This window comes from Podarcis vaucheri, assembly GCF_965113315.1.
Source record: "Podarcis vaucheri genome assembly, chromosome: 3".
Classification (NCBI taxonomy): domain Eukaryota; kingdom Metazoa; phylum Chordata; class Lepidosauria; order Squamata; family Lacertidae; genus Podarcis; species Podarcis vaucheri.
The window spans coordinates 120,619,264-120,634,756 of NC_138761.1; the positions used below are offsets into that span (position 1 = coordinate 120,619,264).

At 43.1% G+C, this 15,493-nt stretch overlaps 1 protein-coding gene across 1 annotated transcript; it reads left to right on the forward strand.

The window, feature by feature from the left end:
• The first annotated feature begins 1,566 nt into the window (after positions 1–1,566).
• On the forward strand, positions 1,567–11,673 carry CKAP2 (cytoskeleton associated protein 2). Its single transcript, XM_082216384.1, has 8 exons — positions 1,567–1,705; positions 3,885–3,942; positions 5,111–5,946; positions 6,522–6,735; positions 8,201–8,368; positions 8,733–8,799; positions 9,389–9,737; positions 10,799–11,673. Exons 2-8 carry the CDS (start codon positions 3,931–3,933, stop codon positions 11,043–11,045), a joined length of 1,893 nt encoding a protein of 630 aa, XP_082072510.1. The 5' UTR covers positions 1,567–1,705; positions 3,885–3,930; the 3' UTR covers positions 11,046–11,673.
• Positions 11,674–15,493: the final 3,820 nt, after the last annotated feature.

The window sequence follows — 15,493 nt, forward strand, 5'->3', positions numbered from 1 at the left end:
CCTTGGGGCGGGCGGAGGAGGGGGAACGGCGCATGCGCATCCCGCCTCCACAACCAATCAAAAGTATTCGCCTCCTCCCAGCCCCTTGACTAATGAAACCATCTAGAACCTATTAAAGTGGGTGGGTGGGTTACGTTTGCTTTTGCTCTTGTTTTATTTTGTGTTTTCAGAGACTGTTTGTATTTTTCCATTATGATCCATGTATACAAATGTGATAAATAACAGTAACAGCAGACTGGTGACTGGGAGCGGCCGCCCAGACCACATAACACCGGTCTTGAAAGACCTGCATTGGCTCCCAGTACGTTTCCAAGCACAAATCAAAGTGTTGGTGCTGACCTTTAAAGCCCTAAACGGCCTCGGTCCAGTAGACCTGAAGGAGCGTCTCCACCTCCATTGTTCTGCCCGGACACTGAGGTCCAGCGCCGAGGGCCTTCTGCGGTTCCCTCACTGCGAGAAGCCAAGTTACAGGGAACCAGGCAGAGGGCCTTCTTGGTGGTGGCCCCCGCCCTGTGGAACGCCCTCCCACCTGATGTCAAAGAGAAAAACAACTGCCAGACTTTTAGAAGACATCTGAAGGCAGCCCTGTTTAGGGAAGCTTTTAATGTTTGATGTATCACAGTATTTTAATATTCTTTTGGAAGCCGCCCAGAGTGGCTGGGGAAACCCAGCCAGATGGGCGGGGTATAAATAATAAATAATAAATCATCATCATTATTATTATTATTATCATCTTCCATCTCTTTGCCCGCCCTCATTTCAAAGCAAAGCCTTTTATTCCCTCAAGTGACCAGATGATTCACTCCAAACATGAAGTCAGGGGATACTGCTGTTGCATCACAAACTATACACTTCTAACTACCTAAGTCTACTACATTTTAATATTTAAATGTTGTATTTTAATTTTGTTTTTAAGTTGTATTCATTCAACTTGTTTTTATTATTGCTTGTTAGCCGCCCTGAGCCCAGCCTTAGCTGGGGAGGGTGGGGTATAAATAAAAATCATCATCATCATTATTACTACTATTAAAATGAGGCTGCATTTTCAATTACATTTTAACCTGTATTTTAAGTTGGGTTTTTTAAAAATTGTAATTTTACTGGTGTTAGCCGCCCTGAGCCCAGCTCTGGCCGGGGAGGGCGGGGTATGAATACAAATTTATTATTATTTAGTCAGATGAAGAGGAAGGGCAGCTCAAGAGACAATTCCATGCACAATGAATGCAATTAACACCAACATTTATATTACACACAAATGCAAATGTGCGCTCTTGGACGAAACAATATTAATAAAAAATTCCCTCCATGCATCCAACCCTCCATTCTTGGGAAGTATTTGCATGCGTGCGTTCCCCTCTTCCCACGCTAGGAACCTGGACGGACCGTTGAAAAGTATCTGCCCTTCCCGCTCATGCGCACTTTCCTCGTTTGAAGCAGAAACCGGCCTGGAGCAACAGCTCTCGCCCCATATATGGAAGTGAGGGGGCGGTGCCGTGGGCGGACTCGGCCGTTCCCCAGCAGCCAATAGCACCGCATCTCCTCCTCCCCGGGGCTCGTTCATTCTAATTGGACGGTTTCAAGCTCGCAGGCCAATCGCGTTCCGGAAGACCGTTTCGCCTCGCGCGTGATTTAAACCGAAGTTGCGAGCCGCCGCGAAGGAGAGTGGCAGTTGCGGAGACGAAGTCCGGTCGAGCTCCTCGCGCAGGTGAGCGTGATAACGCAAGCTTATTTAATAATAATAATAATAATTTATCCCAGCCGCTCAGGGAGGGGTGGTGATGACGAGTCGTCTGTGGTTCCTCCACAAGCAGATAAAACAGAATTTTACCCTTTGGCCAGGGGCCATGCATTCAGACAGACCGTTGTCGCTTGGGCGGGTGTTCCCCATATTATTATTATTACTATTACTATTCGGGAAGCTTTTAATGTTTGATGTATTTTAGTATTTTAATATTCTTTTGGAAGCCGCCCAGAGTGGCTGGGGAAACCCAGCCAGATGGGCGGGGTATAAATAAATTATTATTATTATTATTATTATTATTATTATTATTATTATTATTATTTATTATTTATTATTTATTATCAGCATCAACAACATTGTTGTTGTTGTTTAGACGTGTCTGACTCTTCGTGACCCCATGGACCAGAGCACGCCAGGCACTCCTGTCTTCCACTGCCTCCCGCAGTTTGGTCAGACTCATCTTGTAGCTTCGAGAACACTATCAAACCATCTCGTCCTCTGTCATCCCCTTCTCCTTGTTCCCTCCATCTTTCCCAACATCAGGGTCTTTTCCAGGGAGTCTTCTCTTCTCATGAGGTGGCCAAAGTACAGGAGCCTCAGCTTCAGGATCTGTCCTTCCAGTGAGCACTCAGGGCTGATTTCCTTCAGAATGGAGAGGTTTGATCTTCTTGCAGTCCACGGGACTCTCAAGAGTCTCCTCCAGCACCAGAATTCAAAAGCATAAATTCTTTGGCGATCAGCCTTCTATATGGTCCAGCTCTCACTTCCATACATCACTAGTGGGAAAACCATGGCTTTAACTACACGGACCTTTGTTGGCAAGGTGATGCCTCTGCTTTTTAAGATGCTGTCTAGGTTTGTCATTGCTTTTCTCCCAAGAAGCAGGCGTCTTTTAATTTCGTGGCTGCTGTCACCATCTGCAGTGATCATGGAGCCCAAGAAAGTAAAATCTCTCACTGCCTCCATTTCTTCCCCTTCTATTTGCCAGGATTTGATGGGACCAGTGGCCATGATCTTCGTTTTTTTGATGTTGAGCTTCAGATCATATTTTGCGCTCTCCTCTTTCACCCTCATTAAAAGGTTCTTTAATTCCTCCTCACTTTCTGCCATCAAGGTTGTGTCATCTGCATATCTATACCGCCCTTCCTCCGTAGATCTCAAGGCGGTTCACAACGATATGATATCTTTATTGTCATTGTCCCATAAGGAACAGTGAAATGGAACAGTGAAATTGAAAATCTACATAAAACATTCAAATCTCCCAGAATTGCATTTGCGTAGAAACTGTTTCTCAGGCGGCTAGTTCTGGTCTTTATAGCCCTATACCTTCTTCCAGAAGGCAGAAGCTGAAAGAGATCATTTCCGGGGTGCGTACTATCCTGTGCTATCTCTGCAGCTTTCTTATGGCCCCTGACAGCATAGATTTGATCTAAGGTGGGAAGAGTGCACCCAGTTATTCTCTCTGCAGTCTTTACAACCCTGGACGGCATTGTTTTTTCCCTGGCCATGCAGCTCCCAAACCACGCACACAGACCATAAGTTAATACACTCTCCACAGTACAATGGTAAAATGCCATCAACAGGTCCTCCCCCTCTCCAGCCGTGATTAAACCAACCACCGTTGTATCATCTGCAAACTTAATGATCTTATTACTGGGGTCTTTGGGGGCACAGCCAGCTGTATAGAGCGTATATAAACGCAGGCTTAACACACCCCCCTGCAGCATCCCCATATTCATGATAAAATCTGCAGAGACATAAGGCTCCTCTTTATTCTCTCTTCGAAAATGCTATGACGGCCAGGATGTGGGGCTCAGACTTGCAAGCTGTCAGGATCTCCTTTGCTTGCCGTGTTCCCATAGCTCCGACCAGCCTCTAAACTGCTGCCCTCCTCTGTGCGGAGGACCCTGCTTTCCCTCTTTAGATCAGTTGGCAGAGGCTCAGCCCCCGTGCTCCTCCTAGGCTCATAGAAATGGATGAACGCGATGCTTAGGACAGGACAGTGTACATAGTTTACAGCCATGTCTGAAGTGTGGGTCTGCAGGATAAGGCTTTTTTTCAGTTGTGGTGTCAAAGCTTTGGGAATGCCCTCTTGTTAAGCGATCCTGGTGCTCAGCTCTTGTTTTTTTCGGTCCCCTAACAGCTTATCAAGCAAAAGCCACAGGACAATTTTATTGGTGAAGCAAAAAATGGAAAGTCCTGTAAGTATACGTCTCTTGTATTCATTCACTTGAATTTTGGACTCAAGGTAGATTATACTAGTTTGTAGTTAAAGAAGAGAATGAGGAATCTATTTCTAAAAGACAGACAGCTAAATTTATTTATAAGCCCAGGAATTTCCAGATCATAACTCTTAAGAATGCATTAGTAGCTTTTATAACTTGTTTAAAAATGTTAACTATAAATTAACTAATAAAAAGTCTAAACCGGCTTTTCTTGCTCGTTACATTTATATTACACACATATCTACATACCCATACATACTGTTTCACAGTTCTTGATTGATTGCTTTACGTACAATGAAAATGGGGTGGGGAGCAGTGTTCAAAATTCCCATTGTTCTAAGGGAATTTTGCAACAGGGAATTTCATTAGTGCGAGCAGTTTCTGAGCTCTGTGCCTAAGATTTCAGGTTAAAACTGCAGAGTGGAAGGAAAGGCGGACCTTTTTCTGCCTCCCCACTTCCATCTGCTCTCTGAAGACTGGAGAAGACTTAAGAATATTAGGGGAGTGGGCAGGGGAAAGACTAGACCAGACATGTCCAACAGGTCGACCACAATCGACAGGTAGATCCCCTGCTGATCGCAGTCGATCACAGGACCCTTATCGTTTGCATTACTTAAAACTGGAATGAATACCTCCGCTCTGTCGCTTTGGTTCATCCTCCAATGACAATGGGGAGATCCCTGCCAGTATTTTTATATTGGGTGTAGATTGCAGTCTCTTGGGAGTTGGACATGCCTGGACTAGACCATGTGAAAAATGGACATAATATTTTAGTTGCTGTTCATTCATTTTCAGCTTTGTATTCTTGTTGTAAAAAAAACACATGTGCCTAGACATTCCATTGTTGTGCCCATAACCTAGGTTTAAGCTGTCATTTAGCTTCTAGCTTTCATCTGTTTCTAACAACAGAATTAGATCTAGAGATTTTTGTCTGGCATTTCTAATTACCTGGTAGTATTATTCTCTGGAGTATATTACACTATGATAATATAGGAAATAATGGAGTTGAAATAATATCATTTTCCTATTTAAAGAAAAAGTAAAGCAGATATTCTTATAACCATTTTGTTTTTCATGTGGCTATGTGCACCGCCTTTATGAAAGCGTGGAGAAAAAGGTCTATAATGTTAATTTAATATTTCAGGAAAACAAAGAAAATGCAGTTGGACCTCTATGGACCCAAGTGGATGGCATGTTGGAGGAAAACTTAGCTTCTCCAAAAGCTTTAAAGTCTCCTGTCATATTGAAGCAGATTTCTTTGGCTGAAAACTGTAGCCCTCTGGCTAGTACAAAAACAAACTGTAGCCCCCTGGCAGTTGTTTTTGAACCAGCTAAAACGAAAAGCCAGCACATGTCCTTTAACCAGACCTCCTTACTCAAAAGAAATGGAAAAGAGAAAGTGCTGAAAACAGCTGCACCACCCATCTTCATTCCACCCCTTTCAGAGAAGCGTGCACTTGGCTCATATTGTGGTAGGATAGTAGAATCTAAAATAAACTCCTTCAGAAGAAAACCAGAACATGAGAATAGGAGGCACACTATGGCTGCTGCTCCTAAATCAGCAGTGAGGACTCAATCCACAAGCAGTATTGCAGACAAAAAGGATGATAGAGTCACCAGCACAGTTAATACTTCTAAGTCTGTTGCTATTGCCAAACCTGCAGCTGTTCTCTCACTTCAAGCCAGGCCTCCTGTGAAGGTGCCTGTTGGCCAGCCAAAGCCCATTCTGAACCATGAGACAAAAACTATCAATAGAACACCAGTGAATAATGGGGCATCCCAAAGAAATCCTAATAGGAATGGGAAGCTCGTCAGTGCTAGCAGATCTGTGCACAGAACAAAGAAAAATGCTCCAACAAAAACTGGACTTGGACCACATTTAACAGGACCTGTTTCTGAAGCTCGTGGTGCTGTCTCAGCTTTGAAATCAGCTGACGGCGTCAGAAAACATAATCCAGCGAAACCTGCAAAAGGAATAAGGTAATAGAAAGGTGTGGGGATAACATTGGCTTAGATCTCTGTGAATTTAGGATATGCACAAGTTATTTTGCTCAAAAACACAAGCAAAATTCTTTTGAGGTCAACTTTTTAGGTGTAGGATACTGATACGGTGGTACCTCGGGTTACAGACGCTTTGGGTTACAAACTCCGCTAACCAGGAAGTGGTTGCTCCAGGTTAAGAACTTTGCCCCAGGATAAGAACGGAAATCACGCACCAGCAGGAAGCTCCATTAGTGAAAGCACGCCTCAGGTTAAGAAGGGACCTCTGGAACGAATTAAGTTCTTAACCCGAGGTACCACTGTACTATACACAGGTGGGGAACCTCTGGCCTGCAGGCCACGCTTGGCCCACAGTGGGGTCCAATTTGGCATACCAGTCCATTTTCCTCAAGTCAAACCTACCTCTTGTTTACTACCAGTTATTTACCCATGGTTAGGCATTTGGGCGTCATTGGGTTACATCTGCATTGGGTCTGTTGCATGGCCTATTCCTGATTACATTACAGGGCAAAGCAGAATGTTGATAACTTACTAATATACTGACTTGTTTGTAGATCCCGACCAGCTGAACGGCCACCATTGACAGGGCTAAAGAAGCTGCCACCTCCCAAATCTGTTTATACTCTGCCTGAAAGAGAATCCTTTCATCAAACTATAAAAGAACCAGTTGAATCCTTCTGGTCTGCCCTTGCAGACGAAGATGAACAAGGACTACTGAGTGACAGCATCAATAAGACCCTTGTGGAATGTCTGCACTTAATTGAGGAGGTGAGGCCTCTGTTAAGCCACAGTGATGAGGAAATAAGCTATTGTATATGTAAATGTTCAATACTTTCATTCAGCTCTGTTGTTGTTTAGTCGTGTCTGACTCTTCGTGACCCCCTGGACCAGAGCACGCCAGGCACTCCTGTCTTCCACTGCTTCCCACAGTTTGGCCAAACTCATGTTGCTAGCTTCGAGAACACTATCCAACCATCTCGTCCTCTGTCGTCCCCTTCTCCTTGTGCCCTCCATCTTTCCCAGCATCAGGGTCTTTTCCAGGGAGTCTTCTCTTCTCATGAGGTGGCCAAAGTATTGGAGCCTCAGCTTCAGGATCTGTCCTTCCAGTGAGCCCTCAGGGCTGATTTCCTTCAGAATGGAGAGGTTTGATCTTCTTGCAGTCCATGGGACTCTCAAGAGTCTCCTCCAGCACCAGAATTCAAAAGCATCAATTCTTCGGCGATCAGCCTTCTTTATGGTCCAGCTCCCACTTCCATACATCACTACTGGGAAAACCATAGCTTTTACTATACGGACCTTTGTTGGCAAAGGTGATGTCTCTACTTTTTAAGATGCTGTCTAGGTTTGTCATTGCTTTAACGGATGGTTTGTTATACCTTGGTGGTAGATCATCTGCTTTGCACGCAGAAGGTCCTCCTAGGTTCATTCATTCTCATGTCCAGGTCTTGCTGAGAGAGACTGCCACTCTGAAATCCTGGAGCGCTGCTGTCAGTCACTGTAGAGACAATACTGAGCTAGATTTAGTATAAGGCAAGCTTCCTGTGTTCCTAGGTTCCTTAATGATAAAATCCTGCTGTTTGCAAGAACTTCTCCATTATACATTGGGACCAGATGAATTCATGCTGTACAAAATAAAGTCACATTTTCCCCATGAGTTGCTTTCGTTTTGAGGTGATCACACAAGTATGAGGCAGAATATAATCTGAACAGATGGCTCCTGAGGGAAAAATTCTGCTGTTAGATATTTGCTTAGGAGATAAACCCCTTGCAGAACATGGGGAATAATTCATGAGCAGGGATAAAGATGCTATTGGCTTCCCCTTGCAGGCCTAACCCACTTTCAATTTAAGATGAACAATAAGAGGAGTAACTGGTGGTCCACAGATTTGTTAGTCACTGGTAACGATCTTTAGTTCTGTTGACTGGCCCTCAGTCAGCACAAGCCGTATTGCAAAGGACAGAGAGGTCCAGCGTGCTTATTTAGGGTGGGTTGCAACAGAGGAGTTCTTCTCCAAGTTCTGTGCTAAATATGGAGAGGCATTGGGTCTCTGCTGTACCCTAAGCTTTGAAGACATGGTCCATAGTCTCTGAAAACTTATACCACAATAAATCTAGTCTATAAAAAGTGCTGCAAGAGTTCAGTGTTCACTGCAACAGATTAACTAGCAACCTCTGGAATTCATATTACGTAACAGCTTTTAAAAAGTAAGCCAACATATAATCTTATCTTTAGGGTTATCCAGGTGATGACATACATTCCACTTTGGAAAAGCTGACCTTGTCTGTGCCAGATGCAAAGAAATTTGCCAAATACTGGGTATGCCAGATGCGTCTCGAACAGTTTCGCTCCATTGAAAAGGTCATTGCTATCTATGAAAAGGCAATTCTGGCAGGAGCACAGGTAAGAATTCTTAAATGTTGTTATTGTGTTAGCATTTATATTTAATTAGAGTAATTTTAATGCATTCTGCAGATGAGGCTTTATTTTCTAAAATTCCGTGGTTGTGTCCTCTACCACGTAAAAGCTTCTATTTATTGACTATTCATCCAAGGAACTCAAGGTGGTGTACGTACTGTAGTATTTTATCCTCACAACAACTCTGTGAAGTAGATAGCTCCAAAGTCACCTAGTGAGTTTCATGGCCAAGTGGGAATTTAGTCTTGAGTCTTCACAGTCTTAGTCCAACGCGAACTGCTACAGCACACTGGCTAATTACAATTGACTTGGGCATGATCTGGTACTAACAAAATCGCATTTCTTTTAGCCCAAGGATGAGTTACGGCGTACATTAGCAGATGTTATGCTGAAAAGAGAAATCATATCTAAATCTGGTAAGATTAACTATTTTTAATTTAAGATGGTCACACTCCCCAACTCCCAACCTGTTGCCCTTAATTTAATAGTTTTATAACAAAGCAGAAACTTTAACTGGAGATTATCTGCACCCATTAATTTGAGTGCAATTATGAACATATTAACTTTTTTCCCTCTTTTTCCTTTGTTCCTTAAAGCATCTGGCTCCTAACCTTCTTAGCTGTAACTCTGTTGCTGTCGTTCCACATTCTAAAAGCTGAAATGTATAGTCGGTGAAGATATTTCTGTCCTTGGTTTGCTATACTGTGACTCTGCTTGTTGCCTACATTTTAAAATTACCTTTCTGGAAAGATGGATCATTCTTCATCAGGTTTTATCGATACTTATTTTGAACGTATAGTCGCAACTTGTTTGGAAATACAACCATTCATCCTATTTTTGTAACAAAGATGTGCTACAAATTCTACTTTATAGTGAATGTGATTTAACGATCAAAAGATATGGTACTAGTCTACACTGAGTAAGTTAACCCCTGAATTTCATTTTTTTTTCACAGGAAAAAGTTCTGGGTCTCCTTGACTTATGACAGTGTATTTCTATTTTCAGAGGAATGTGTGGAAAAAGAAATCACTCTAAATCATGAGGCCGAAGTTCATTTAGATGAAGAGAAGATAGAAAACGCTTTCAAGGAATTAAATGTCAATAACATGATGGAGTCTGGTAACGAAGTGACTTCTCAAAAAGCAGAGGCTTGTTTGAAGTCTGAACAAGAGAGCATTGCAGTTGAAGAAAGGCACCAAAATAAAGAAGAGAAGCCTACAGTTCTCAGAAAAGAAGAGCAGGATAGCGGTAATGCAGAGGGAGAGAGAATACTAGAGTTCCCAACTCCTGAAACTGACAAAGGGGGCTCGTACTTAATTAAGTATAACTTGTCAACTACTCCCTCCTTGATAAGGTAAGTTGCCTCTTCAGGTTTACATTCTCTATCCGGTTTCGAATGTGAGTGGGTCACTATATTTGACACCTTTGTTCAATCTCAAGCTGAATAGAGAACTCAGTAAGTATTTTTTTGGGGGGGGGGTGTGATTCTGCCAAGTATGGCTTATTTATACATTTATTTTGCAAGCCTTTCAAGGGATATCAAAGTAAAACTTGCAACTGAGAAAGATCATTCCAGTGAACCACAACAAGTCCTAATCTTCTCACCCAGCTCTCCAGTTCAGTTTATATGTTGCCTCTCTGTCACAGCAGACCTAGTGCATCTAACATTTTTGGGCTGCTGGTTTGAGATTAGTGCTGTAGAGAGAATAACTTAATTACCGTATTTTTCGCTCTATAGGACGCAGCTTGTTTTAGAAGGGGGAGAACAAGAAAAAAAAATCTCCCCCTCTCTGCCCAGCGCCCCTTCAGCGAAGCGGCAGGAGGCGCTGCGCAGAGAGGGGGAGAATTTCCCCCCTCTTGTTTTCCCCCTCCAAAACAAGGTGCCGTTTAGGCGGCTACCTTGAAAGCCTGCAGAACGAGAGGGATTGGTGCGCATCGACCCCTCTCGCTCTCCAGGCTTCAGGTTCCTTTTAACCTGCTCTTTGGAGCTGGCAGGGGGAAGCCCACCAACAGTCCCAAAGAGCAGGTCGGGGAGCAGCGGAAAGGTGCGCAGCGGAGAGGCTGCTGCCATAGTCGTGCATCACCTCTCCAACCGGGAGAGGGTCGCGGGGGGCTTTAGCCCCGCGCGTGCTCTCCCGGCTGGAGAGGTGGTGCGCGGCTAAAAAGGCTCCTGCCATAGCCGCGCATCACCTCTCCAGCCGGGAGAGGGTCGCGGGGATATGGCTTCTTCGCTCCATAGGACACACACATATTTCCCCTTCATTTTTGAAGGGGGAAAAGTGCGTCCTATAGAGCGAAAAATACAGTAATATTCAGTGTCAAACTTTATGTCTGCTTGCATTATAACAAGTTGTAATCTTGCAAATATTCTGTATTTATGGCCTACCTCTTTTCCCTCCTTCATTGATTTCCAAGCACAAATAAAAAAATGCAGGGTGACGGTAACCATCCTGCAATCAAGGATCTGAAATTTTTAACTCCTGTGAGACGTTCTAGCCGCATACAAAAGAAGGTGTGTAAGTTGCCAGATATGTTGAAAGACCACAACCCTTGTGTTTCTTCACTTGAACAACTTGAAGAATTCGGAGCTGAAGGCATTGGTTTCATCTACAGACACAACAGTGCACTGCGCAAACTGTGTAGCCAACAAGGTCAAGAGTGATTATGGCACAGTTTTAAGGTTTCTTTGAAATGATCAGAAACAACACGAGCGACATTGCTTTTGATGCAACTAATAATACCTTTATTGAATAGAAAAGGGTCTCATGGGTGTATAAGGTGTGATGTATTTTAACAGTGAGTAATGCTTGGTCATCTATTTGGTTTATGGATGTGACCATCAAAGTGGTTTTCTTTGGTTATGTTTATTAATATGCCTTTAATCTGCAAGTGTAAGTTCTAAGAATAAGGTGGTCTTTTATTGTGTGTGTATTTTTCATTTTCAAATAAAATAAACATCTCTGAATCGTGCTCCAGTACAGACGTAATGCTCACATTCCTAACCATGGTTAAGAAATGTGAAGCAGGTCTTGAGATGGCACATTCATAACTTCCTCTGGCCTTAACACTAATTCAATTCTAGCAGTAACTACTAACCCTACTATTCAGTATATACAATTTTTTCAATCTCTTGTAAAACTTGTCTCTAAAATTTAGTGCTATCCCTTTAAAAGCCTGTTTGTATAACTTTTCCATAGAACTTTTCCACTGTGGAAGTTTAAAAAGATTTTAAATTAATGTTTAAATCTTGGTTTATAGTAACACATGTTTAAAATAAAATAATTTATATCTACTTTTTTGTGATACGTTTCTTCCAGAAAGAATTAAGCTAAGCACTTTATAAGAGAGGAAAACAACAGATTCAAATATCTTGTCCTAAAGCCAACGTAGACTGCAAATATATTTTATACTTGAGTAGATGCTCCATGAGATCTACCTCTACCTAAACAATCAGATTCCTCTCCTAATCCAAAGACACTATGGAGACCTGCCTAAAAAACCTCTTGACTGCTTGGCTTGATTTAATGGGCCTTGGGATTCGCCCAGAAAATAGTGTATTTTAAATCTTCACATGTGCAACAACATAACTTTTCAAACAATTTTTATTTTTTTAAAGTTTCTTTATATCCTTTTGTAGTTTTTGTAATTGTTTTTTCAAAACTTAATTCTAAAACTTTCAAAGGTTATTTACACAGTGCCATTCATATGTAGAGTGCTTACAGCCAATAAGATGGTAGTTCCTTGCTCCAAGGGGCTTCACCTAGAAAAAGGATGGAAACAAGGAAAGACAACTGATAAGAATGATGTGAATTTAACAGAAACAAAATTGGTTCCTTTTTAGAGAGGGTGGACTGGAACTGAAATTCCTTTTAAAATGAACTTTCCAAGCATATCACGTTTTATCTGCAATTGTTGCTGTTTTTTGTGTTGAATATTGTTATGTACTAAAGTTCTCACCTTGGGCAAGCAGGGGATACTGTAGATAGTTTTCACTCAGGTCCACATATGCAAATAAGGGATTGAAAGTGACGTTCAGTGATTGGGTAGTTACAGAAAGTCTTACAGTTGCGTTGTAGTGGAGCTCTATATAAGCAGGCTGGCTGAACCCTTCCGTTCAGTTCAGTTCTGGCCTGTGAATAAGCAAGAGCTGTTTGAAGAATCGCTGTGTCTGATATGTTCACCCACAACTTAACAAATATATGCTATATGGTAATTTATGGACCTAATAGGTATCTAAAGCCATTTGCACATAACAAAATATGTATTTTGAAATCAAACCTTTATTAGGCATTGTACAGATAAAACCATAAAAGAAAAAGTAACATATAAGTGACTTGAAGTATATGTAAGAAGGCAGCGGTTGGCTACAAACATATATATATATACACATATAGAGTCAGTGATTTTCCTTGTTAACCTGCTCCTTGGAGGGCTGCTACCAAAAACTCAGCTACCCCCGCCGTTACCCTTTGGTCAACGTCGGATAGGCAGAATCCCACACATTCACCTTGTTGGGGTTCCAGGCCACCCAGAAGAGGGGACAGCACGCGTTGACGGAGCGTACTGTACAATGGACAATGAAAGAATATGCTCTACAGTGTCCGGGACATTCATAGAGCATCTGCAGAGTCTCTTGTTTCTAGGGATGTTTTGATATCTTCCCCTGACAAAAGCTGAGGGAAAAACATTCAACCGGGCCAGCATAAAAGCCCTACGTTGGGCTGGGATTGTTAATTTAGTGACGTAGTTGGCTCTGCTATCTAAGATATTTAAATCATAGAATACGGGGGAGCAAATTTTGTTTACTGCTGCCATAATATTTTGTCTCTCAACATCCTTTAATCTAGTTAGGATATTATGGAAAATGTATTGCTCATTAGAATTGTATAGGGGCTCCAGCTCGATGCCTAAAGATTCAATCTTTTTTTCAAGGTACTGGTATATGTATTTTATCAAAGCAATTGTTGAAAAGTCCATGCAGAATGTAGGCTATATACAGAAACTATAGTGATCTTTTAGGGAGCAGGCTAGCAGGTGGGGCCCATGATTTACATCAAGCACATCCAACAGGTAGATCACTGGATGTCTGTGGTAGATCGCTGGCTCCCCTAAGGAAAACTAAACATTTTTGCCTGCACCCCAAAACAGGGACTTCCTTCTTAAAAGCTCAACAACTGTGACCTGAACCCCAAAAAAGGGGGTAGATCACTGCCCATCTTGAACTGGTGAGTAGATTGCAGTCTCTTGGGAGTTGGTCACCCCGATTTACATCATAGGAGCCTACACAAAACAAAACACTTGCTGTTTTATTTTGTTTTTTATCTTATATTTTGGAAATGTATGTTCAGGGGTTTTTTTTAGTTTTTTTTTGGGGGGGGGCCAAGAGAGTGGGACCCTAAGCTATAGCTTGTCTAACTTAGACGTAAATCCAGCACTGCCTACCTGTCAAAGTGGCCCACCAGGGTGGGGGAACCCCAAGATCCAGCCTGACAAGCTAAAGAGGTTCCCCCACTCCTGCCCTAAGCTAATATCACTCTTCAAACCTGTCTATCCAGTGATATATGGACCCTGGGATGCATTCTGTATGAGCTGTGAACTCTTAAACATCCAGTAAGTACCCTTCCTTATGTGGTACCTCGGGTTAAGAACTTAATTCCTTCCGGAGGTCCGTTCTTAAACTGAAACTGTTCTTAACCTGAAACACCACTTTAGCTAATGGGGCCTCCTGCTGCTGCTGTGCCGCCGGTGCCTTATTTCTGTTCTTATCCTGAAGCAAAGTTCTTAACCTGAAGCACTATTTCTGGGTTAACGGAGTCTGTAACCTGAAGCGTATGTAATCTGAAGTGTATATAACCCGAGGTACCACTGTATTACTTCCAGGAACTGCTCCAAGGCCAGTTTCTAAAAATGCAATGTGAAAATTGACCCTTCCCTTAAATCTTCACAAATGCTTTTGTGGCTTGATGTAATTGCACGCATGCCATTAATATTGTAGGGAGTATTTATGATATGCTGCAAATAGAGTTTTCAGGGGGCGGGGAATAGAGTTTTCATTTGGAAAGGGGAAACATTTGCAGTGCAAACCTATCTGTATGTACTCAGACTGGTCAATACATACATACATACCCACAATATGTGTTTTTAGGATTGCTGTCATGCTGTAAGCCTTGTACTCAGGTCGGCTGTGTGCTCTCACCACTGTGACGGTTTCTCTGTCACAGGCTGTTCTCCCAAAAAAGAGTGTGGGTTTTTCCCCATTTAAATGTTTTTGGGGCCCCCAAGATAGCGGGGCCCAAACTATAGCTTGTTTAGCTTATACGTAAATCCAGAACTTCTTGGGAGAAAAGCAAGGACAAACCTAGACAGCATCTTAAAAAGTAGAGACATCACCTTGCCAACAAAGGTCTGTATAGTAAAAGCTATGGTTTTCCCAGTAGTGAAGTATGGAAGTCAGTGGTGTAGTGTGGGTTGTCAGCACTCGGGGCAAGGCAAGTAATTTGCGCCCCTAACCCGTGGATTTGCGCCCCCTAACCCTAACCCCCAGATGTTGCGCCAGGTGTGGCCGCCGCCCCCTGCACCCCCCACGCTACGCCACTGATGGAAGTGAGAGCTGGACCATAAAGAAGGCTGATCCCCAAGAATTGATGCTTTTGAATTCTGGTGCTGGAGGAGACTCTTGAGAGTCCCATGGACTGCAAGATCAAACGCATCCATTCTGAAGGAAATCAGCCCTGAGTGCTCACTGGAAGGACAGATCCTGAAGCTGAGACTCCAATACTTTGGCCACCTCATGAGAAGAGAAGACTCTGGAAAAGACCCTGATGCTGGGAAAGATGGAGGGCACAAGGAGAAGGGGATGACGGAGGATGAGATGGTTGGACAGTGTTCTCGAAGCTACCAGCATGAGTTTGACCAAGCTGCGGGAGGCAGTGGAAGACAGGAGTGCCTGGCGTGCTCTGGTCCACGGGTAGCGTGGGGGGTGCAGGGGGGGCCGGCCACACCGGGCGCAACATCTGGGGGTTAGGGTTAGGGTGCGCAAATGCACGGGTTAGGGGGCGCAAATGCACGGGTTAGGGGGCGCAAATGCACGGGTTAGGGGGTGCAAATGCA